Here is a 26,438-nt window from a genome sequence, read left to right as displayed (position 1 = left end):
AAAAGTTGGGACGCTGTGTAAAATCTACATTAAAAACAATGATTTGTAAATCTCCTAAACCTATATTGTGTTCACAGTAGAAAATAGAAAACATATCAAATGTGTAATCTGAGAGTTGCTGGAGTTTTGAAAGAGGAATGTTGCCCAATTCTTGTTTGATATATGGTTCTAACTGCTCAACAGTCATTTTTTTTTTTTTTTTCTTAACCACTTCCAGTCCGGACACTTTTACCCCCTTCCTGTCCAGGCCAATTTTCAGTTTTCAGCGCTATCACACTTTGAATGACAATTGCGCGGTCATGCAACACTGTACCAATATGAATTTTTTAGCATTTTTTTGAGACAGATAAAACTTTATTTTGGTGGTATTTATTCACCATTGGGATTTTTATTTTTTTTGCTATGTAAATGAAAATGTAAAATCATTTTGAAAAAAAGTGTTTTTCTTATAAAATTTTGCAAATAAATAATATTTCATCATAAATCTTGGTCAAAATTTATTCCGTTATATTTTTAGTAAAAAAAAATAACCGAAATTAGTTTATAAACAAAGATTATAATTTTTAAACACTTTTTTTTTACATTTTTTTTTTATATTTTTTTACATTTTTTTACATACTGTCACCCTAGCAGTACAGTGTCACCATGGTGACACTGTACTACTTTTCGGGGGTGAGGAAGATTTTGTTTTTTTAAAGGATGTAAATGCAATCATTTCTCCTTCTCTCTAGATGCATTCTTGCAGCCATTGAGAACTACTGAGTGAGCTGTGATTGGTCACAGCTTGTCACATGGTACAAGGCTGTTGTGAATAGCCTTGTACCATGTGACCTCTGTGATCATTCACAGATTTCACACGTAGTAAGCAATGATGTCACAAGTGACATCTTGCTTAGTACTCTGCATGTGATCACTGATTGGCCAATCAGTGATCACATGATTGGGACTTCGTACAGAGGTCCCGTCCAATGATCAGTGTTCCACTGTGTCTGGGGGACACAGCGGGCACCGGATCATGGTGCTGCATGCTCCCTGGGAGCGCACACAAGCAGCGTGCGGGGAGGCTATTTATAAACCGCCACCCGACCCTGCACTGCCACCGTCCGGCCGTTTATATACAATGGCCGGATGGGAGGTGGTTAAGGACTGTTTCTCCTAAACTCATGTTTTTGGAGCTTTCAGCATTTTTTTGCGGTACATACATTTACCAGGGCCAATCGTTTTTTCTGCTGTTAGAAGAAAGGCGTCTATGGAGCGTCCAGTGTGTATGAACTCTTACAATGGTACATTTTCTCAGTTTAAGCATTTGATATGGTTTCTATTGTAAATAAAATATGGGTTTATGAGATTTGCAGATGATTGCAGTTAGTTTTTATGTAGATTTTACACAGCGTCCCAACTTTTTTGGAATTGTGGATGTACATCTTTCTTACACAGGGTAGTCAGCATAGGTGTTAGTAGGGAGGAGGGAGCATTTCCAAAAAAATGCATTTAGTTCTTTATTAATGAATACAATATTATGTCTTTTATATGTGCCTTGAGACCACTTTAACTCAAGACAATTTGCTTTACAACTATCTTCTGTTTTAGTCCTTAGCATTTTTGAAGTTAGAGAATAAAGTCATTAAATGGCATAGGTTGAATGTAACAGTGGGAATACACCGTTAGCCGCGTGTCCTGTTGATAACTGTATTTATTCATTTATTTGCAGGGAATCTGACTAAACACATGAAATCCAAAGCACACAGCAAGAAATGCCAAGAGCTAGGATTAGTGCCACCATCTCTGTCGGAGCTGGATGCAGAGGAAGGTACTTTACATAATCTGGCTAACCAGTGTTTATGTTGCATTTGCATGCTCTTATCCCCTATATTATCAGGCCACATGTTACTGTCTGCATACCATATAAATTTAGTTAGAATTTATAGCAGACAAGGTTTTCTTAGTTTTTTTTTACTTTACTACATTCTATGCAGTAAGGTAAAAAACCTTCTGCATGCATCTTCCTCCGCAGTCCCCCCTAAATACATATCTTGGTCCAGTGATATGCACAAGAGCTGACGCTGTCTCAGCTCTCTCTCCTCATTGGCTCAAATACAGCAGCAGGATCCATTGGCTCCCGCTGCTATCAGTCAGAGCCAATGATGAGGAACAGGGGAAGGGACCCGTTCTATGTGTCTTATGGACACAGAAAACCAGCTAGGGAGCAAGCACACACAAGTGCCCCAAGGGCAGCAGCTTGCTTTGGGGGCACTTGTGGGGGGTGGAGCCCAGAGCGCCAGCTAGGGACCCCAGAGGAAAATCGGGGCTGCTCTGTGCAGAACTATTGCACAGAGCAGGTAAATGTGACATGTTTGGTATTTTAAGAAAAAAAAGCAAACCTTTAAGATCACTTTAAACTATCAGTTTTGTACTAATACAATTATTTCCATAGGCTGTAAGTGCCCGTTTCTATTTTTGGGATTTAAAAGAATCCAAATCACCCAGAAACAGTAAGGAAATGGTACATATAAGTTTCTGTGGTTTTCCAAACTGCAGCCTGCAGCCTTTTCCCTATGGTTTTTAGAATACATGTAATTCATTGTTTTCAATAGCTTAACATGACAAACGCATGTAAAGCAAAATGCATGCATATTTTTAGTAAATTATTGAATAGTAACCCTAATATATATTTTGGTATAAACTTGATACATTTGGTAAATATCCAGTAGATCAAACAGCGAGTCCCCAGGAGTTTTTGCACATCTTGTTTGTAGAAATTGATACAAGATTACTACAGTACTGATACTTGCTGAAGATTTGGTGTGTCGAGCAACAGAGCAGGGTTGCCATGGTAACTACAGTTGAACATTCTGCACCATTTCACAGTGGGGGTGCAGCAATGAAGAAGTTTTCAGATTGGTGGTGTGTTGTGTGATGGCACTGAATCCATTTTTTTGTATGCCAGTCTGTAGTGGCACACTTATTTATTATATTTTATTACAGGTATTTATATAGCACCAACAATTTTGCACAGTCCTTTACATACTGTACGTTCACATCAGTCCCCATCCTCTAGCAGCTTACAATCCAAGGTCCCTATCTCACATGCCTACATACATGCACACACATACTAAGGCAAATTTGCACAGAAACTATTTAGCCTACCAATATGTCTTTGGCGTGTAGGATTTGCAGAACCCTTGCAAGCACAGGAAGAACATGCAGACTGCATGCAGATAGTATCCTTACCAGGATTGCTTCACTTGTTTAGCTTTGTGCAAAAATAGATATTCGTGTTAAAGTATCGATTCCAGGGTGAAATTTAGCTTTTAGTCTGATTCCCTGCTGAAAACTGACTTTTGATGAGTTGTCAATGGTCTTTGACACCTAACACATGTTATATATGTGGCATCAGGAAGATGGCTTTCTTCCTGGGCCCTGCATATATGCACACCTGTGTATGAAGCATGCTCGATCATGTGCTCCCAGCACTGAGACCAATTTGTCACCAACAGCTCTGGATCTCATTCTCATTCTGATCGGGAGCTGGTAGAACTGACTGCCAATAATGTGATCACTGTGATTAGCCAGTCACAGTGATCACTACTGTGCTGTTTCTCTTCTGTGAAGAGGAAAAGATACATTGTATCTTTTTCTCCTTGCTAAAGGAGAAGTCTGTTTTAAAAAAATGAAATAGATCAGGGCTTGATCAGGTTTAGTGAGTATCAGTGTTAGTGAGAGTGTTGGGGTCCTTGTATTTTAGCTAGGATTTTATATTTAGTGTCTGTGCAAATGTTAGTTTTAGTGTCAGTTTAGGTAAGAAAAAATTAACTGCATACTATTGTCTCTTGGCCTACTACGGGTACAAAGAACAGATAGTGCCCACATATGTGGAATGCCGCAATCATTAGGAGAATTTATTTTGCAGGGTTTTTTTTGGTGGTGGGTCATGGTAAAGGCTTAAAAATATACAGCTACATTTTAAAACATTATATGTTTTTTTTTTTTACTATTTTTAAGGCCATTTTTCCTTTTAATAGTTAAAAAAAAATCAGGCGATAATCATTTAACATTAATCACCAAATGAAAGATTAACCTGTCCGTTAAAAAACAAGGTATAATCCACCTGGATACATGAAGTAGTTGCAATGATACAGTATGTACAGTTTTACAAACACATGTCAAAGTTGCAAAATTGGGTTTGGGAGTTCGTTTTTCTACCCTGTACACACCATCTCCACCGTGAAACATGGTGATGGCAGCATCATGTTGTGGGGATGCTTTTCTTCAGCAGGGACAGGGAAGCTGGTCAGAGTTAATGGGAAGATGGATGGAGCCAAATAAAGGGCAATCTTAGAAGAAAACCTGTTAGTCTGCAAAAGACTTGAGACTGGGGCGGAGGTCCACCTTCCAGCAGGACAATGACCCTAAACATACAGCCAGAGCTACAATGGAATGGTTTAAATTAAAGCCTATTCATGTGTTAGAATGGCTCAATTATACTCCAAACTTAAATCCAATTGAGAATCTGTGGCAAGACTTGAAAATTGCTCTTCACAGGCTCTATCCAATCTGACAGAGCTTGAGCTATTTTGCAAAGAAGAATGGGCAAAAATGTCCCTCTCTAGATGTGCAAAGCTGCTAGAGACTTGCAGCTGTAATTGCAGTGAAAGGTGGTTCTACAAAGTACTGACTCGGAGGGGCTGAATACAAATGCACGCCACACTTTTCAGATATTTATTTGTAAAAAATGTTGATAACCATTTATCATTTTCCTTCCACTTCACAATTATGTGCCACTCTGTGCTGGTCTATCATATAAGATCCCAATAAAATACATTGACATTTTGGCTGTAGCATGACAAAATGTGGAAAATTTCAAGGGGTATGAATACTTTTTCAAGGCACTGTAAATGTTACCTTTTTAGAAAGGATACTGGGGACTCTGCAAGGGAATTTCATTTGTGTATATGTGCGTTCTATTTATACCATTACTAATAATAACATGAATAAGTTTGTTCTTTGCTAACCTTAATCTGTTTTGCCATATTTCAGGGACAAGTGATGAGCGATGGCCAGACAGCGATGTGGTGGAAGAGCACCAGTTCTCTGACTTGGAAGATACAGAAGATGATGATGATTCTGATGAAGATGATGAAGAGGATGATGATGATGATAGTCAAGAAGAGAGGAATCCAGATCCCTCTCCAAATACAGCCACTCAATTCTCACCTAATGAATTAAGACAAAACCCTGAGATAGTAGATTTCGCTTCAGTTTGCCAGTTTTCTCCGCAATTGCTGCAAACTTCAGAGCCTCTTGAAAAAGATCCCCAACCCAGAGCAGTTTCTGAACATACCAGAGAGTTGCCACACAGGCGATGGTCTCCTGGAAAAGACACTGGAAGTAGTAGACCTGGCCCTTCCCGCAGACACATACTTCAGAAGAGAGAGGGCTCAGCAAAATCCTTCTCCCCAACAGGATGTACCTCTCCCCACAGAGGGATGTCTCCTTGTCATCGTCTGACATCAACAAGAGAAGCATCGCCACTAAGATGTATATCTCCTCAGCACCTATCGCCCCACCGCAGTCTTTCACCTAGAGCCTTCATGTCACCAGAACGTGGTTCTTCACCACCTGCCAGACATCTCTCCCCCAGCAGAGAAGTGACGAGTCTGAGGTATCCAGCTTTTAGAAGTGGCCTAGTCTCACCACCACGGTACCCATCTCCTGGTAGAGAGGAGTTGCACCTCAGTAGGTCAGATGCCCAGATCCACTTGAAAGCTCAGCACGGGGTCTTCCCATCTACAGCTCTACCTCACAGGGCTTCTGGTATTTTGGAGGCATCAGGAATAAAGGTAAGAGAGAAAGTGGTAATTAAATCTCTAGCAAAAATAATCATGGTACTATTTTTAATTTTAGCACGCATATCCAAGTGCCAATAATCTTCACCCCACGATTCAGATTATCTAATTGCATCTGCAGTGTGTTTGTCCACATTTCAGTGGACAATTAAACTTTTCTTTACCAAGCGAGTGCTAGGTGATGTGTATGAAACTGCTAACCAGGGGGACAGCATAACAGGACCAACACCTGTATTTGTCTTGGTGCATTCACCAAATTCATTCATGCAATAGAAAAGTCAATTTGGGGACCACATAGTGGAAAATGAATTTAATTTATGTGATGTACAGTTGCAAGAAAAAGTATGTGAACCCCTTGGGATTACGTGGAGTTTTGCATGAATTGGGCATAAAATGTGCTCTGAACGTCATCTAAGTCACAACAATAGAAGAACACAGTCTGCTGAACATAATACTACACAAACATTAGATGTTGCCATGGTTTAATTGCACATAACATGTAAACATTCACAGTGCAGGGAGGAAAAAGTATGTGAACCTTTGGACTTAATTTGGAGATACTTTTGTAACCCTTTCCAGCTTCATGCAAGTCAACAATTCTTGATCGTAGGTCTTCTGAGAGCTCTTTTCTGCGAGGCATGGTTCACATAAGACAGTGCTTCTTGAAACCAGTAAACCCAAAACAGGTGTGTGTTTTTTAAGGGCAGAACAGCTGTCAGCAACACATCCAATATCATCACACTGATTGGAGTCAAGGTTGGCTCACTCCTGGCTCCAATTAGCTCTGGGAGAAGTCATTAAGCTAGGGCCTCACATACTTTTTCCTCCCTGCTTTGTGAATGTTTACATGTTATGTGCAATTAAACCATGGCAACATCTAATGTTTGTGTAGTATTATGTTCAGCAGACTGTGTTCTTCTATTGTTGTGACTTAGATAAGGTTCAGAGCACATTTTATGCCCAAATCATGCAAAACTCCACGTAATCCCAAGGGGTTCACATACTTTTTCTTGCAACTGTATGTAGGAGATATTGAATTGAATACTGAGTTGGCTTATGTCCAAAGACAACATTATAATGTTAAACCATATCTGGCCAGAAGTAGAGACATTTTAGCCATAGCTACTAAACATTGAAGAAGGCATCTTTCATTTAATGTGTCATCTGATGCTGAGATATAGCGGATTTCAGTAACCTTAAGCTTAACCCCAAGGAAATCAACAAGAAGTCAGTTGAATTATCAGTTACCCAGAGTGTGATCTATAAAGAGAAAAGAGTTCTTCAGCTATTATATGACCTTTATCTAAGAGAGCACGATATGATATGCTGTAAAATACAGTATTATGCTGAGGGGCTACAAAAAATGTTGTCTTGTGTTGCCTAGACTGTGGCATGATTTAATGAACAAGTAAACATTATCATAAAAATTCACCAGTCCCCCTCATTGGTACCCCCAGCCTGTTCTAAGCTAAACCCCCTCTCCTTGGTGCTTACTTGTCTCTTTCCGATATTGGTGGGCTTAACAGTATTGCTGCAGTAAGCTGATATCCTGCTTCTGCACAGTTACTTTCTGTAGACTTGAATGAGTCAATTACTCATTAACGCCCATTAGAAGCAATTGCACTAGCAGGGGCAGTGTGAAAAAATGATTTCTGTACCAAAACTGTAAACGCCACAGGAGGATGCCACCAGAACAAGGCAAGTAGGCACCTGAGTTGGGTGTTCGCTGAGAATAGTATGGGCCTGGGAAGTATTTATTTTACCATTAACCTGTCTTTTGCAAGTTTTTATTTTAACATGAACCTGTCCTTTAAAAGTAAATTTAAGCATATGTAAACCATAACAAAGAACTTCACTTTATTTGCACCTTTTTTTTGTCTGTTACACTTACCATTAAAAGTGTTTTGTTATGCCTGTTCAAGAAGTGCAATAAAATATATGTTGATCCTGCTAGAAGTCCAGTGAGCTGATAACTTCCTGTGCTTTCTGCCTCTACTGCACTGTATTTAGCGTTGTTTCCAAATCTCTGTTGACTACTGAATTATCGGGTGAAAAAAATCCTGAATAATTAAATCCAAATATACTGTAACTTTTTGTTGCTGGGTTTAGATCAGGGGTGGGCAAACCTTTTGACTTGAGGTCCGCAATGGGTTCATATATTGGACCCAGGGGCCGGACCAAGAGTAGATGAATGATGTGTATGTGTCATCCGTAGTAAGTATAGTAATATTCCCCCATAGTAAGCATAGTAATTAATCCCCCATATAGTAATTCATCCCCCATATAGTAATTCATCCCCCATATAGTAATTCATCCCCCATAGTAATTCATCCCCCATATAGTAATTCATCCCCCATATAGTAATTCATCCCCCATAGTAATTCATCCCCCATATAGTAATTCATCCCCCATATAGTAATTCATCCCCCATATTAATTCATCCCTCATATAGTATTTCACCTCCCCACAGTACTATTCCCCCCCAAGTAGTAAGCCAAGTCCCCCCTGTGTCAATTCACTTACCTTTGCTCCGCGCGTTCCTCTCGCCTTGTTCCTGCGCCGTTCCGGTCTTCAGGGCGGACTGTGAGAGGAGCCTAGCTCCCCTCCCCTCACGTTCGTCACGCTGCCCCGCCTACACACATCCTGACAGCCACATCCGCGGGTCGGATTAAAAGGTCCGCCGGGCCGTAGTTTGCCCATTGCTGGTTTAGATACTCTCTAAATTATATTCAAGACTTTATATTGTTAACCCCCTCATGCCGACGTAACGCAAATATGCGGCCTCACAGAACTGTTTTTTTTTCCGTGGGGCCGTATATTTGCGTACCTGTCCTCTCCGGGGTGCCACTGAGAGCCACGGGTCCCGTTCTAACAATTGGGACTCGGGACTCCCGATTCCGAGTCACAAGATCGCTGTGATAACCTCTGATTGGCTATCACAGTGATCAGTTACTGTACAGTCCGCCCCCCTTGTTTTTTTTTTTCTCCTCTATGAATGGAGGAGAGAGATACAGGTGTACCTTGGTTAACGTAATTTTCGGTTTATGAATGAAAATCCATTGAAAATAATGCCTCGGTTTACACGTTTTTTACAAATTATTTTTACGATATGAAGTGTATGTCGGTGCCGATTTTTAAATGCAATTGCCTGCTTTTTTTTCTTCATTATAGCTCACAGATTTAGCTGTCACTTTCCCCAGAGCTAAAGGATACTTTGTTTCCCAAGATAAACAAACTAAAAGGAAACATTGTTTCTTTTAACTCCGGGATATAAACTAAAAGGAAACTTTCTTTCTTTTAGCTGGGGGGAAAGTGATCGCTAATTCTCTGAGCTATAGTGAAGGAAAAAAAAGCCAGTATTTACATTTAAAAACCGGCACTGACCTATAGTGACAGTGGTTATTTTTTTAAAACTTTTTTTCTGATCTCCGGAACGGATTAATTGGTTTTCCATGCATTCCTATGGGAAACCGCATTTTTCGGTTTACAAATTTTTAGCAATACAAAACGTCCCGGAGAACGCATTAAATTCGTAAAACAAGGTACACCTGTACATTGTATCTCTCTCTCTCTCTCTCTCTCTCTCTCTCTCTCTCTCTCTCTCTCTCTCTCCTTGCATAGAGGAAAAAAAACTGTAAATAAAAAGATAAATATTAAAAAATAAAATAAAAAATACCTAGATGAAGGTTTGATCTAGTTAAGTGCCAGGGTTAATGTTTGGGTCAGGGTCAAAGGTTAGGATTTTTTTTTTTCTTTAATTAGTATCAGTGTCTGTTAGTGTCCATGTCAGTGTGTTATAGGTAAAAAAAACAAAATGAGCACTATTGTTTCTGGGCTGTGCTGTGGGTACAAACAACAAATAACATACACATATATGGTATCACTGCAATTGTCAAGAGCTGGAAAATGTATTTTAGGGTGTTCTTTGGTGGTAGGTTATGGTTGTAACAAGAAACACACAGCTAAATTTAAAGAAAAAAAAAAAAAAAAAGAAATTTCTACTATTTTGGGCCAGTTTTCCTTTGATAATGAAAGGAAGATTGTGCTTAGGCGTTAAAGCTTGTTTTACCCTTAGGCATGAAGGGGTTAAACAAGATATTTAGGTGAGCTTTAATGGGTTGAACATTACGGATTTGTGGAATGAATATGAAGCTTATAGCTTACTTTAGGTTATAATATTGAGAAACCCTGTGCAGTGGGAAGATTAGGGTCTGTAGGCTGCTGCTAGCAACTAACACAAGTGTGTGTGATAATAAATCAATTGGGATGCTGCGCTGCCACTCCTAAATCTGTGAAATAATGTTTAAAGTGATAAGTGTGTATGTGAAGCCCACTTTAAAATATGCGCGGTTGTAGAAGTGCTACAATACACCTCCGTCCTCAATGAATATATATGTACTCGCAACTTTAAAAATGAACATAAATCACAATAATGTGTATCGTGCTACAATGCACCTCTCTCCTCAATAAGGGTGCTCCTACAATCCACTGTGATGTATTGACACTCTTTAATAAATGTAATTGTACATATATTACTTAGTGATAAAAAACGTTGCTGTGCTACAATGCACCTCCCTTCTCAGTGGGTAAATATGTGATCACAACTCTAAAGATGAGTACAAAAATGAGCATTTATAACTTTTTTTTTTTCCTTGACATTGAAGGCCGTAATGCCAAAACAAATGATGATTAGTGGATCCATGGGTGCAGCGCTCAGGCTCCTGCAGACTCTTCCCCCAATTCAGATCCATACCAAGTTACAGACCTTCGGTTATGGGGCTGGAAGAAGTAGCAATGGAGTACAGTTGCAATGATGTCGCCGTACTTGTGAACTACAAATCCATTTGCTACAGTGGCAAATGCAGCTTATAGTTTTTTTGATTCATAGATCATGTGAATGAATTATGTGGCTGTGTGGGCTGAGACAAATTCAGAAATACGCAGGGCACTCCAGGGAGAACAATCTCCCAGATTCAGTAAGGGGAATGGGCAGTTTGGGGGTGTAGGGTTGCAGACTATAACTATGTTTTATGCTGCACCCTAACTATGGGTGTAACCTGAAACATGGACAGAAAGGTTGATTTGAGTGGGAGCATGTTTTGGTTATGTGAGCATGAGGTAGTAGAGCTGAAGAGCCCACTTCCCCTGGGCTGTCTACCGCTTCAGAGAAGGACCAGACCACTGACATGCAGGGAAGACAGCGGGCATCTACACAAACTCCTAGAACCTGCTTGGGAACGCTTGATTCCTATTTTACCAGGGGACACAGGCCATGCTTTGGGGAATCCAAAATGGTGCCGGATCGCCGTTCCTCTCCTGTTGCCTCTTGAAGCCACAACTCCCTGCAGGTATGCAGCTCAGCCCAGCTCTCTCATCCTCCTCTGTTCACTATTCCAATTCAGGCTCAGCACTGGGTGATCTGGAAGAGGGCTGGGACATAAAGGAACACATTAGAGCTTTGCCTACTAAAGCTTAACATTATGCAGTTTATAGCCACAGTTGAGACCTCCTTTAAAAAAGCTATAGATCAGGGGTGTAAAACTGGTGACCCTCCAGCTGTTGCAAAACTACTCTGCCTTTGGGAGTCATGCTTGTAACTGTCAGTCATGCAATGCCTGAGCTGGAGGGCCGCCAGTTTGACACTGTGTTGAGACTTTAGAAACTGAACAGGAAGGCTCATCTCATACTGTGGGAAAAATTAGGAGACACGACCCGCAGACATAAAGCCATGAATGAGTCCCTCCTCCTGCAATTGGATGATTATGAAAATTGAGCACAGCGGTAAACACACAGGGCTTTTCTTCCACAACCCCAGGACATCAACAGAGATGTCATCTGTAAAGTGCACAAATATGCAGTTAAAGTGGTTAATATGTGGGCGGCAATCAATAGATTTTGATGGAGCACACATTTTCCTTTTCCCTGATTTCTCCAAGTGTACAATTATGATGAGTGGGGCCCTCAGCCTGGTGCTAGCAGTGTTGCAGCAAGAAGGGGCCATTTACCATTGGGGTTTCCCCTATCGACTTATCACACGAGAAAACTGCAATCCTTCACAACAAAGATGACCTACTTTCATTTCTGGAACAACTGGAGCTCCCCCACTTTGGATCTTCCGGACTGGCTATTCTCTGGAGATGTACCCATGCCACGACGCCAGGAAAGCTGGAAACCAGTTTTTCAATGATCCTGGCGTCAGTGCAGAAGTACGGCCCCAGCACCCCCTCAACAGGGACGTTAGCTTCTTGTTCGTGCAGTTCTAGTTAATATATCGCTTTGATAAGTGAATCATTCCTGTTGAACTATTTTACTGCATCCATCCTTTCTTGCTTGGGACACAATCCTTTGGAGGGGGCTGCTGCTGCTGGAGCCCCCCCCCTTCATTGCTTTACCACTTGACGATCTCCGAGCTCCCTGGAGGACATCTCTATGCCACTGTCTCCATTTTTTAATGTGTTTCTATCACTGCTGCTAGTACGAGTGGCGAGAATTCATGCCTTATTGATACCTGCTTGCCTGCTGGATGTTGTCCCTTGACCCTAGTACACATGGTATCCACTGTATACACTTTCCTCTATACATGCCTGGGGTCGTGGTAATATGTGCCCTGTATATGTCTGACCAACTCACCCATGTCAGCCTGTCCCCTCCACGTGGAGGCCTTACTATATTTTACAGTTTGTGGGAGGAACCTAAGTGGGGCGCACCCGACTTCTCCTGCCATATTGTTCTTAACTACCCTTTTTTTGGTGTTTGTCTCATTTTCATTTAATTCTTTTGTTTTCATCTGGTCAACATTACAACAGGGACTGCTTCATAGCCCTTATGGGTTCTGATGTTGGTATGCTAATCACTGGTTGTTAGGATAGTCTCCTAATACACTTTACAGGGATCCTTGTTCTGTTTTGAGATAATGGCATCCAAACTGAAAGTACTGTCATATAACATTCATGGCTTCTGTTCGCTACATAAACGTGGTAAATTATGGTAAGAATTCTGCCATTTAAAGCTGCATATAGTATTGTTTTCAGGAGACTCATTTCACAGGTTCTACACCTACTTTGCCTCCGTCAGTGTTTAACCAATGGTTCCTTTGCCCCTCTCAGATTTCTAAAGAAAGGGGCGTAGTGATAGGCATACACAAGACATGCCCTTTTGTCACTACTTCCCAAGTTCTAGATCAGGAGGGTAGATACATGTTCATCAAGGGTACTATAAAGGGTGGGACGATCAACATAGCCAACACTTATGCTCCGAATACCTGCACCATTAATTTTTTGTCCACTGTGATGAAGAAATTGCTTGAATTTAAAGAAGGTAGTTGGTGGGGATTTCAATCTCCCTCCCGATCCTCAGCTGGAAACCCCTTCACCTGCACCTAGTGGAGAGCTGGTCATACTACTGCTAGGGATTATAGTTATTATTCCAATATACATTATTCCTATTCCAAGATAAACCTTCTCTTCTGACCAATATTATTTACATAGAGTTGGTGATCCTAATATTGGACAAATCACTGTTTCTGATCATGCTCCGGTCTCAATGACCTTGCAGCTTGTGGCCTCATATCACCCTGCATGGACCTGGCGCCTGAATGAGTCCTTACTGGATGACAGTACTGTTCTGACAGACTTGAAATCCTCTATTAAAACATACTTTGAATTAAATTCCACAGATGGGGTGTCCACACAAGCAATCTGGGAGGGCCATATGGTTACAATCCGCGGTGTGCTGTTAGCACATGGCTGTAAAATTAAAAAAGATAGGTTGAAAGAAATTACCGAACCAGTTGACCAGATACGAGTGCTTGAACAAACACATAACAGCCGACTGCAGTCAGCTGATTTATTTAGGTTAGCGGAGTTGAGAACTTGCCTGTCTGAGTGGCTGGAACGGAAGGCTAAATATAAGCTACGTTGTTATGCCCATAAATTCTATGAGCATGGGAATAAATGTGGCTGTCTACTGGCACACTCCCTATGGAAGAAACAAGCCCACTCCTGTGTCCATAAACTGAATTCGCGAGACGGACAGGTTGTAGATTCTGCCCTTATCACAAATACCTTTTAGATCATATTACCACTTTCTTTATCATTTTTATCCCCTGTCCGACCCACTATCTTGACAACCAGAAGCATACCTTGACACAACAATATTTACATGAAGTGGAATACCCCTGTCTTCCCATGGAAAGGAGTTGGAATGCCCCTTCACTTGTCTGGTAATTTCAGGCCTCCCCAATGGGAAGAACCCAGGCCCAGATGGCTTTACCAATGCCTACTACAAAAAACTAGCACACCATTTGGTTTAGCCTCTGTGTAATTATTTTAATACTGGCCAAACCTGGGAAAGATCCAGCCCATTGTCAGAACTACACAACTATTTCTTTGTTAAACTCTGACACAAAAATCCTTTAAAAGCTGTTGGTCACTAGACTACAAGATCTCCTCCCTATGATCATCCACCCTGATCAAACAGGGTTCATAATGACCAGGGAGGACCAAGATAACGCTATTTGGGCCCTTAATATTCTCCACTGGGCCCATCATGGCCCGGAGCATTCACCCTTTTTAATTTTGGCAACGGATGCCAAAAAGGCATTTGATAGGGTGGATTGGCTGTTCATGGAGGAGACCTTGCTTAAGCTGCATCTGGAGAAGAGGATGATGGGTTGGATATCAGGCCTCTATCACGAACCGGAGGCTAAAGTTAAGGTGAATGGGACACTGAGTCGTTTGGAATTTGTAATGAACCAGGCAGGAGTGTCCCCTATGCCCACTCCTGTTCACTCTGATATTGGAACCCCTTTTGCGGAAGGTCAGGCAAAATGGGGATATTAGAGGCATTCATATTGGCTGCATATGTGGATGACATACTATTTTATGTCTCCCAACCACTCACTAACCGATCCTAATTTCTGAACTTCAAAGGTATGGCCATCTATCTAACTTCAGTTATGGGAAATCTGAAATTCTCCTGGTCACTATCCCACCAGAACTGATGTCGCAGCTTAAAGCCAGCTTTCCCTTTACCTGAAAAACACATTACCCTACCTAGGCATACAGATCACACCTGATCTCTGCGAAATATAGTACACCCCTACAGGCTGTAGAAAGAGACTTAAAACAATGGTAGAACACTACTGTTACGTGACTGGGGCGTGTCAATGTACTTAAAATGTCCATCTTGCTGAGAATTTTATACTTGCTTTCTTCATACGTTTGTTTCCCCTGTTCTTTAGGCAGACCCATAGATTGTTAATATCTTTTATTTGGCAAGGGAAACAACCTAAGCTAGCATACTCTAATACTCTATTCTCTGCAGACTTAAAGATGATGGGGGTTTAGGCCTACCTGATATCTCGCTTTATTATAAAGCCATGGCTTTCGTCCACGTCCTTAACTGGTGTCATAATTCGAAGGATAAGATCTGGGTTACCCTTGATAAATATATTGCGGGACGCAACCTGGCGGGGGCACCGTGGGTTCCACCTATACTTACCTGGCTGAACGCCCCCCCTATCTCTGGGCACTCTAAAGATTTTGTACCAGGTCAATAAATTGGGAGAACTGTCTCCATCCACATCACCTTTTGACGCCGCTTGGTGGGTTCCCTTGGTTCCCTCCTGGTGAGTATGTAAAGTTTTTTTAAGACATGTAGGAGGGATGGTGATTGTACCTGTTGTCGGTTAGCTCCTATGGGACTTATTCGGTCTTTGGTAGGGCTAAGACAACTTTATGATGAATATACCATGGCTGCATGGCATCACAGGCAATTGAATGATTTCTTAAAGAAACTAAACCCCAAGCTCCACCCTGTTAACACTTTAACAGCCTTGGAATCTATGTGCATCTCCACAGAAGACTCACAACATCTGTTATCGCAAATGTACAAACACCTACTTACTATCCACTCCCAGACGGTCCCTTATGTGCGGGAATGGGAACTGGAGTTGGCATTTCAGTTTCCCCCGCCCCAGCTGCAAAATATTATTAAACTAACATGTCCTCTATAAGTTGTAAAACTCAAGAATTATGCTTTAAATTTCTCTCCCACAGGAATAAAACCCCTTCACAGTTGGCTAAGATTTGTGGACTGTGGACCGTACTTGCTAGAGGCACTTACATGCACCTATGGTGGCATTGCCCTAAGATTCCAAAATTTTGGAGGGAACTTTCACTGTGGATTCAGAAAACCTCCCTCAAACCTATACCATTCACTCTCCTCCACTATTTATTCCACAATACCCCAATATCTTTCAAATCATACAAATATATTGTCACTCCACACCTTTTAAATGCGGCTAAAAGCCTTATCCCAAAATTTTGGAAACAAACTCTATCCCACCCTACAGGACTGGTGCGAGTTAGATAGGATGATGGATGCCAAGAAATGGATTTACACTGTTAAGAATAATCAAGAGAAATTTCATGACATCTGGTGTGGATGGATGTATTATTCTCTCATACTTGACAGGATAACCCAACCTGACACTTGACCACTGCACGGACCGTTCATCAGCGCTGGCCATGCCTTCAAAAGTTACCTTCAGAAGTCATGATAGCCCTAATGGCTGCTGATGACCCCCTAAAGGGGGGGGGGGGGTGATTGTCTGCAATAGCCTATACAGTGACCTTGACTTTCCATTTTGCTCCTTTCGGACACATCTCTGCAAGCGAATAGACTTCTAGAATACATGAAGGTAAATAACCTTGAGTCTTTACAACCACTTTAAGGTGGTTCAGAAGCAGTCATGGCAGGTTGGTGCAGGACTAGAAAGTTATTGTCACCCAGTGATTATAGAGCAGAATACATTATTGATTTTTGAGGTTAGCTGTATACATGATTACATCTGTTTTTTAATGTGTTGCTTGAACCATAGTATTAATTGTGTTCATTTATTTTCAGAAACCTGGACCATCCTGTTCTTCATCCAGATCCCTCTGCTCACCTGTTATGCCTCACATTTTGCCAAGGAGTGGGGAGAACTTGTACAGTCATTTACCCCTGCACTCACAATATCTTCAGAGGACACCCTACCCAATGATACCTATTGGAGGCATTCAGATGGTACAAGCCCGGCCTAGCCCTCAGCCCTCTCTCCTGGGACCTGTGTTCCCTGGGCTTCATTCAGAAAGTCCTGACAAGGAGGCATCCCAGCAGCCACAAGAAAGTGAACAGCTATTCAGGACTAACAAGCATGAGGAGGAGGAAGACAGGGTACTATCGCCCCCCAGCACAGCCCCACAACATTCCCCAACACCAAGCACTTACTGCCAGACAGCTTGCACTCCACCTCCACCTGGAACACCTCTCGTTCACACCAGCTCTCTGAAAGGGGAGCGTTTGGAAGAAGAGGGGTGACCAGACATTATTTGAATGGATGATCCCAATTTAGCGTTCTTGCTCTGTGACATATTTGTCTACGTTACAGTGTGAGGAAACACTTAGTACATTAGGAAGGATTTCTCTTATAATACAGGAGAACAGTCCTGAGGTGTTGGTGCAAATACTAAGATGTTATGGATTCTTTCAGGATACAGGGTAAGGATCCTGGAACGTGGTGGATGGATGGTTTAACAAAGTAAAGAATGCATTTCTTTGGAATTTAGAAGCGTTCAGCTTCGTGAGATGGCTCTCCTTGGATACTTGAACAAGTGTTCAGGGTTTGACTATGACCTTTAAATAGAGACATTATGGTACAATATAAAGATCCTTGTAGGATGTGAAATAAGGGTTTACAGATACACATGGCTTATATACAGTGTGTGTATGCGTGTGCGTGTGTATATATATATATACATACACACATAGTATATAGATTCCTTTTTCTCCCTGTCTGGGCTGAAGAGGGTGAATGACTTCATTTCATTCCTTTTTTTATTTAATAGTTTTATCTTGTAGTTTTTCCCATGTACTTTTTCCTACCCATATGCAGTTTATCTGTGCCTTTTGTACACAATTTACTTCAAAATGGGAAAAAAACTGAAGCGGAACTTTGTACGCTGTGAAAGAAATGTGAATCTTTTCTGATGCTTACCTGCTATAAATATTCTTAAGGGGATAAGCAAACTTCCATGAAATCCCCCTTGCTGGGCTCCCCCATATAATGTGATCCTGAGATCTGGGTAGCACATGCACTGACATTTTTTTTTTATTTTAATATGTAGCCTATATATATATCAAAATATAAATATATATATATATATATTGAACTGGGATAGGCATCCACAGTGATGTACAGATATTTATATGAATTTATTTAATTAGCACTGTATTGTCTTTACCGTTTCTGCTTTAAGGGTTTTGGGTACAAAAAAGGAAAAGCTTTATTTTAACTTTTTATGTTGTGAAAAATCCAGCACTTGTAAAATGTGATTGAAAGCAAATATAGCACATGGTATGTTGTATTGTAACACCAATTGCCTGTGCATTAACATGTTTTTTGCACTGATTAGATGTACCTGATCTCTGAAGATGAGGTTGTGGAATGACTGGGGATAAGCCATGCTGCACTGTGGCACCAAGTTCATTTTGGTGCTCAACTGCAAATCAATGCATTATACGAGCAGTGCTGCCTGGTACTCCTCGTGAGTTGGTTAGAGGTTTTAGTTAAATATTTGTATCATGACATTGGTTAATTGCTGATGGATTAACCATCTCACTCATCTACAAGGGAATCCTCAGTGCTTTTTTTCCCAAAATGCAGCATTTGCTGGCATGTTTTATTAGGATTTCTTAAGTTTTTTATATAGTGCAATCTTTTCTTTTTTAGCACTTAAGGAAAATATTTCCACGCTGCACCTTATTTCCATTTTGTTTTTTTCCTTCCATCCTTTTCGTCTTAATGCTTCGCTCAGCACTTGAATTTTGTTTATTTTATCATACTTTTCTACTGATGCCAGGTCAGGAGACCACTGTGCCTCCTTCTACCTGGCCTAATCTACATTTGTAAGACTGTTTTTTCTCTTAAATTCTTCTCATGGAAGTAAAATTTAAGCCTTTAAATTAAGCACTTTTGCAAGCCATTGGAATCCTTTTATTTTTGTATAATTTTTCATTACATATGATTTCACATTCATGGTCAGTGTCATGACTTAAAGCATACTTTGACCCAACACCGAAAATTCAGTAGGTGTGCTTTAGCAAATAATGGGGGGGGTTTACAAAGGCAGCTTTACAGAGAGAAAATGCAGACTGGTGTCATGTGCAGGCTTTAAACGAATTTGCTTACAGCTTTTTGTGGTGGTCAACAGTAGCTTTGTTTCCAATAAATGTGCACCTTGGACAAGGTCTACATAGTTTACCTTTTCAGTGCAGAACTGCTGCACACAAAACATTTATCTCAAATGTATGAAAAGTAGGCCAATAAGTTTGCTCGATAAAGGAGTTACAAAGTCATATTAAATAGAGCAAATTCATTTGTTAAATAAGCAGCAGACAGATGCACACTATCTTAAAAAAAAAAAATCAGTGCTCTTGGCAGAAACAAATGGTAATTTTGAATGTTTTTTGTACTAGCGTTTAGGAGCGTTTAGCATTTTTTATTCTGTTAGGAAAAGCGCTCTCAAAAATGCAAAACAGAAGGGTTTTTTTTCTGCCTCTAAACGCTGAGTTTAAATGCCTCTAGACTACCTAATGTGCATGGACACATAGGATAACATTAGTTGCCTCTACAAGCAAAACACTCAAATTCTGTAGAAACAACACTTTTTTTTTTTTAAGCCAGCGTGCATGGAGCCTTACACTGAATTGACATATGTTTGACTCCTTGCCTGTCTTTGTAAATCTCGCTGATGTTTTTCCTTACTGCGATGACACTACCAGCATCTACAACATTCACACCAATACCCCAGTGGAATATTAGAGGGTTGTGCTGCATGGAAACAGGACTACCATTGGATTCCCTCTCAGAAGATGCCCAGGTGTGCAGTGTATGTACTTCACACAACAACCCTGAATTCTAACTTTGGGTGCAATCGTTTATGGAAGGCCATCACTCCACGTACTGGTTCTGACATCTATGTACTGTATGTTGGTGTTATGTTGCACAGATGAGGCCTGCAAGCTATTGTGGAAGGTTCTCTTGGCTCCAAAGCAATGTGGTATGCATGTATTAGGGAAGGAGCAGGCTCCTTGGTACACTTTTTTTATATCGCCTCAACAAAATAAGGAAGCAGTATATTCTGTTCCGGTGTTTAATTATTGCCTGGTTACCCTTCCTTTTCATTTCTAGTAATACTTCTGAAGCTGAAGATTATATCTTTTATTACAGAATCAATAAGTGAAAAAGGGCTGTTCAACTTTTGGGCCCCATGAGCACCATTGCTTAACCATTATTTCCCAAATGGAAGTTGTATAAAACTCTTTGACTAAAGAAATAGGATAAATATTTTTCTCTTGTATTTAAACTGAAGGCCTCTGTTTTTTTGCATGTATTGTAACCTACACACAGTTCCATAATACAGTGTGTAGTTCTGACTTTACAATTCGCCAAGGTATATGTTCTTTAGGCAAAAATAGCTTGTCAATTGGTAGAGAGCAAGCATGCTACCTCAGCTGAAGTGGTATCAAAATCGAAGATATCAAAGGGCAATTTTTTTATTTCAAAATAATATATGCTGTAGGTTGTACAGAAATGGGTTGGGAAGTAATGCTCCAAGCCAGAGCTGAAAGTATGGATTTTTTTCAGAAATTACTCTTCCATAGACTGCCACCAAAATATTCATGTACCACATATGTAGATACTCGTATTCAATATACATAACAACACTTGCTGAAATGCTTACACGTGCAGCAGATGCAAAATAAAATACAGGCAGTTTATGATTTTGCCGAAATACCGCAGGTAGATGATCTTTCCATTGGCAACTTTTGTTAGAAACTTTCCCCCTCTTGTGGTTAGTCGTGGTACTGCACCAGTTTAAGACGTATACATAACCACGTCTGACATGTATTTGCAGACCTCTTTTCAGTTGTCTATTGTAGTGGTCTCCAAACTTGCTTGCCTTTATCCGGCCTTTGAGGCACATTCCTGCCACAAATACAAGGCATTCTTCTCCCCCACTGACACCAGCAATGGGGACACTATTCCTCCCACTGATGTCAATGATGGGGGACTATTTGTTGCCCTGATACTAACAATGGGTCACTGTTCCTCCCAATGATGGGGCATTGTGTACTTCCAGGGCATTTTCTACTCCCACTGGCCACAGTCTGGCCTCCTCAAAGTCTGAAGGACAGTAAACTGACCCTTTGTTTGGAACGTTTGGAGACCCCTGGTCTATTGCACTAAAAACTGTTCCTGCTGTAGTAACTTTGCCCCTGTATGTAAATATTGCATTATATATTTAATTTTGACTTGGAAATAATTTTTAAAAAAATGTCTTTGCTTTCAAACAATGTGTTTCATCCAATGGAGAGTTTCAGGCAGTAAGATTTCAGGGGATATTATAAAGAGTTCTGCTGGTTAGCATTTCTCTCCTAAGATACTGTTTCTCAGGATGGCCCCAGGTTTCAATGGATAATTTAGCATAGGTAAGGGAACAATTTCCGCTTGGTGAACAATGGAGTATAAACCTCCTACCGATAACATTTATAGAAGTAAGGTATTCTAAATATGAATGCCAAAGATTATTCTATGTAACTTCTAAGGTGTTTATATGCAGTCTGGTATGAATGTAGATTTATAGTGTATCTGGATCAAATTGACTTGGCAATACATGCAGAATGTAAACTTCTCATGCCTCTGACACTCAAGCCAAAATTCAGAATTGTATAGGGTTAGTAAGGCAGGTATTTGGCACACACGGATATTTTCTGTTTAATATGCATTTAGACACTGAATCACTAGGATAGTACAATAATCAACCAGCAGAATCGTCATCTTCACACTTACTGGCAAAACCTGTCAGGGAGTCTATATATGCTTTAAACCCAGAAGCAAATCTAAAAAGAAAAATGACTTGCATTTGAAATCAGCTCAGAATGAGTTTGAATTCAGTTTGAGATTTTTTAGATTCATTCACACTGCTGTGTATGCAGAATTAAAAACAAAGCAAACTAATTCATGGAAAAAGCAGCAATAATTACAGGTATGCACGGCTCTCCATAAATCCAGTTCAATATGCAAACACTGCATTCCACATTCATCAAATATGCGTCACAAATTGATAACACACATATACATTTTCCTGTATGCTATAATTGAAAAAGCCTACTCTGCGCGATAATAATTGTATGCACTCTTTCAATTGACATCATTATTAATACATTAGTATATCAGTATGTCCATGTTCGAGTGTCAAGAAGTCAACAGGGAGTGATGCGTAGAAGTAATAGGTCTTCTTGCATCATTATTATGGGCCTCTCAAATAAGCACAGTATTATTTTCTAATGTTAAAAGCTAACTAAATCTTACTGCACTAAAGCTGTTATCCTAATATCAATATTTGAAAATAGGGGCTGAAGTACACTTTTACTTTATTGAGCTGGGAAATTCTGTTACTATACAGTTTTTGAATTTACATTTTATGAGGCCTGCATCAGTCAATGGCAATCTTAAACATAAGTGGTCAGTCAGATTTGCAGACTTGATCTAAACACCTTACAGCCTGTGTCTAACATTCCCTCTTGAAAGTGGTTGGCCAGCATATTTGTCTGCCTGACCCATAGACATGGATATGGAGACTGTCATACCATGGCTATGGTTTCTTTATCCTCCAAGATGGTAGGCAGGGTGTGCAAATTCCACTTGTTCAAACATATTGGTGAAGGCTTCATCCCCACATGACCTACATTTCAATTAATGCTGTAGCATCTTTTGAGTCTGGGGGAATACAAAGTTGGCACTCACACTGTCCCCACTTTGCCTTGAGATGTATAAGACACACACATATGCATTCCTATGTATACATAGAGATTTCTGTCCACATTATTACACTTTTGAATAGTAGACACTGCGTTGCCCACAGTTAATATTTAGAGGTATGCATGAGTACATTAAAACATTCCTAATACATTTCATACTAAATAAACACTCTGCCTATTAGAGGAAATCGCACAGATGCATCTTAGAACATAATCCTTTATATTGTATATTTATTTTATATTCTCAAGCTCTAAAATGTTTTATGGCTTTTATTACTAGTCTTAACACCGTATAATCAGACTGGTTATAATGAGGTTGACTTGAATGTCTTAACATGAAATAATTAAAGGGTTAAGCTCCAGCTTTTTTTACAATCTTCAAAAACTTTGCTTGTCATTTTTCTACGCTGTAAACTTATGTGATCATGTTTTTTGGGGTTGCATAAAGAGGTTTTCCACTTTTTTTGTGGATCTCAGCATGAGACCCTTGCACTGCCCTTGAAAGCAATAGTGCACGCTCTGTTTTGGTGGACTTAATTTTTCCATTCCTATAGAGAGAGCTCATACAAGCTCTGTTACTAGAATGGACAGACTTTCATTGGTTTTACTGTCCTGATCACTTAGGTGAGGTACTGCATGGGGTGGGGATATAGAAGGGGTACTCATTTTTTAGATAAAGTAAAAAAAGAAAAAAAAACTTTTTTTTTTTTTTAATTTCTCAGTCTGCCACTTCTAATAAAAATAAGGCGATTGAAACTACAGGAAACCACACAGTTTACATGGCTGTCAAGCATTATAAACCAATACGAATTTTGAAAGGTCCTGCTTGTAGCCTTTGTGAACATCGGGGTTGTGACCCGCAACACCAAAATCACTTTTGCACTGGTATAAGAAAACAATGAGATGGGCTGAAAATGTCTAACTCAGCCAATGGACTTTTCCTCCTCCAGTGGAGGTGCCCCAAAGTTATATGCTGAAAGCATCTGCACCACTTACACAGCCAATGTCACCAAAGCCTGTTAAAATTTCAAATGTTGGATAGTTGGTGACTAATGTCTCTGTGTACTTTGAGTTTTTAATAAAGTTTGTTAAGAAAACAAGATCCTTTTGTACATTAAGTCTGTAAATGCTCTGCAACAGAATTCCTTTTACTCTACTCTTCATTGTCTAATACTTTTTAATTTTCCCCCTTCTTTTTGTTCCCCAGCTGAGATTTCTGCACTTACTTGGCCTTAATTTGCCCATGTCTAAGGCACAGAAAGGGTAAAATAAGCCAAGGTTTCCCTGTTACCCTCTTCAAGGTAAAAGGGTCATTTTTTTATGTGTTTCCTAATGTAAAATGGCAATACATTCCTATGCGCGCAAGCTAAGGTGCTGTTCTGTTGTACATACCTAGAGTTGGTGTTTGGGTCTAGTGAATGGGTAGGAACTGTGGGAGGGGGAGGGGCAGGATGTAAAAATGATGGGAGCCAAATGAAGCACAGAATATCATCTTGTTATGAAAGTGATATTACAGAGATTAGAATATTTGTGACAGTATTTTGATTTGACTGAACCCCCATTTCTGTAATTAACCTGCTCCATGAGTAATGATCTTTCTCCCTGTATAATATTCCTCTTTATAAATATCTATATATAAACCTGGCTGAAAAAACTGGCACAGGAAAATTTTTAATATTACTTAAGGAGAAAAACTACTAAGAAAAAAAAAAAAAGAATTGCGCATGTAGAAATAAATTTTTACATTCCCAATGATTGTAGTCTGCTTATTGAATTACTGTACATAAGAGTGTGTGAGAGACAGTGGGTGTGTGTGTGTCCTTCCAGCCTGCTTATGTCACACTGCTGTTTCTGTAAGTGCTAACCTTAGGCATAAATGGACTCTTTTATGAAAGTGTTTGAAAGAAAAACAGTTTTGCCTCTAGGTGTGTGTGTGTATGGACAGTATACGAGATGCTTTGGATACAAAGGGTTTGTCATTTTCCTAAGCCTGTATTATGATGCAGGCAGCCCTTGCACAATGCATAGCCAGCCCCCTGATTGTAGAACTCCAATGAAAAACTCCTCTTCACTCCAGGACTCTCCCCCACTAGATGTCTTCTGCTTAAAATAATGACCAACATCATTATGGACACATTCACTGCATTAGATTGTTTTCCTTTTCATTCTCAATGGAATCAAAAAGACTGCATCTGGATTGGATATATCCTCAGATATACAGTGGGGCAAAAAGTATTTAGTCAGCCACCAATTGTGCAAGTTCTCCCACTTAAAAAGATGAGAGAGGCCTGTAATTGGCATCATAGGTAGACCTCAACTATGAGAGACAAAATGAGAAAAAAAATCCAGACAATCACATTGGCTGATTTGGAAAGAATTTATTTGCAAATTATGGTGGAAAATAAGTATTTGGTCAATATCAAAAGTTCATCTCAATACTTTGTTGGCAATGACAGAGGTCAAATGTTTCCTGTAAGTCTTCACAAGGTTGGAACACACTGTTGCTGGTATGTTGGCCCATTCCTCCATGCAGATCTCCTCTAGAGCAGTGATGTTTTGGGGCTGTCGCTGGGCAACACGGACTTTCAACTCCCTCCAAAGGTTTTCTATGGGGTTGAGATCTGGAGACTGGCTAGGCCACTCCAGGACCTTGAAATGCTTCTGACGAAGCCACTCCTTCATTGCCCGGGCGGTATGTTTGGGATCATTGTCATGTTGGAAGACCCAGCCACGTTTCATCTTCAATACCCTTGCTGATGGAAGGAGGTTTGCACTCAAAATCTCACGATATATGGTCCCATTCATTCTGTCCTGTACATGGATCAGTCGTCCTGGTCCCTTTGCGGAGAAACAGTCCCAAAGCATGATGTTGCCACCCCCATGCTTCACAGTAGGTATGGTGTTCTTTGGATGCAACTCAGCATTCTCTCTCCTCCAAACACGACGAGTTGTGTTTCTACCAAACAGTTCTATTTTGATTTCATCTGACCATATGACATTCTCCCAATCCTCTTCTGGATCATCCAAATGGTCTCTAGCAAACTTCAGACGGGCCCGGACATGTACTGGCTTAAGCAGGGGGACACGTCTGGCACTGCAGGATCTGAGTCCCTGGCGGCGTAGTGTGTTACAGATGGTAGCCTTTGTTACGTTGGTCCCAGCTCTCTGCAGGTCATTCCCTATGTCCCCCCGTGTGGTCCTGGGATTTTTGCTCACCGTTCTTGTGATCATTTTGACCCCACGGGGTGAGATCTTGCGTGGAGCCCCAGATCGAGGGAGATTATCAGTGGTCTTGTAGTCTTCCATTTTCTAATTATTGCTCCCACAGTTGATTTGTTCACACCAAGCTGCTTGCCTATTGCAGATTCAGTCTTCCCAGCCTGGTGCAGGTCTACAATTTTTGTTTCTGGTGTCCTTCGACAGCTCTTTGGTCTTCCCCATAGTGGAGCTTGGAGTGTGACTGTTTGAGGTTGTGGACAGGTGTCTTTTATACTGATAACAAGTTCAAACAGGTGCCATTGATACAGGTAATGAGTGCAGGACAGAGGAGCCTCTTAAAGAAGAAGGTACAGGTCTGTGAGAGCCAGAAATCTTGCTTGTTTGTAGGTGACCAAATACTTATTTTCCACCATAATTTGCAAATAAATTCTTTCCAAATCCAATGTGATTGTCTGGATTTTTTTTTCTCATTTTGTCTCTCATAGTTGAGGTCTACCTATGATG

The 26,438-nt window shown here is 40.5% G+C and overlaps 1 protein-coding gene across 3 annotated transcripts in view; it reads left to right on the top strand.

The window, feature by feature from the left end:
• Window positions 1-24,467, top strand: part of HIVEP3 (HIVEP zinc finger 3) — a 192,720-nt gene extending 168,253 nt beyond the window's left edge. For all 3 annotated transcript variants that reach the window (XM_089686294.1, XM_089686293.1, XM_089686292.1), the window contains exons 7-9: window positions 1,712-1,810; window positions 5,038-5,840; window positions 16,755-24,467. In XM_089686294.1, the coding sequence (XP_089542420.1) occupies window positions 1,712-1,810; window positions 5,038-5,840; window positions 16,755-17,210 (1,358 nt within the window). In that variant the 3' untranslated portion in view covers window positions 17,211-24,467. The remainder of the gene's footprint in view (window positions 1-1,711; window positions 1,811-5,037; window positions 5,841-16,754) is intronic.
• Window positions 24,468-26,438: the final 1,971 nt, after the last annotated feature.

Source organism: Staurois parvus, unplaced genomic scaffold (assembly GCF_062004578.1).
Source record: "Staurois parvus isolate SC_StPar_1 unplaced genomic scaffold, SC_StPar_1.0 ptg000394l, whole genome shotgun sequence".
Classification (NCBI taxonomy): Eukaryota; Metazoa; Chordata; class Amphibia; order Anura; family Ranidae; genus Staurois; species Staurois parvus.
The sequence above is the reverse complement of the archived record's forward strand: the minus strand, read 5'-3'. Positions and strand labels throughout refer to the sequence as shown.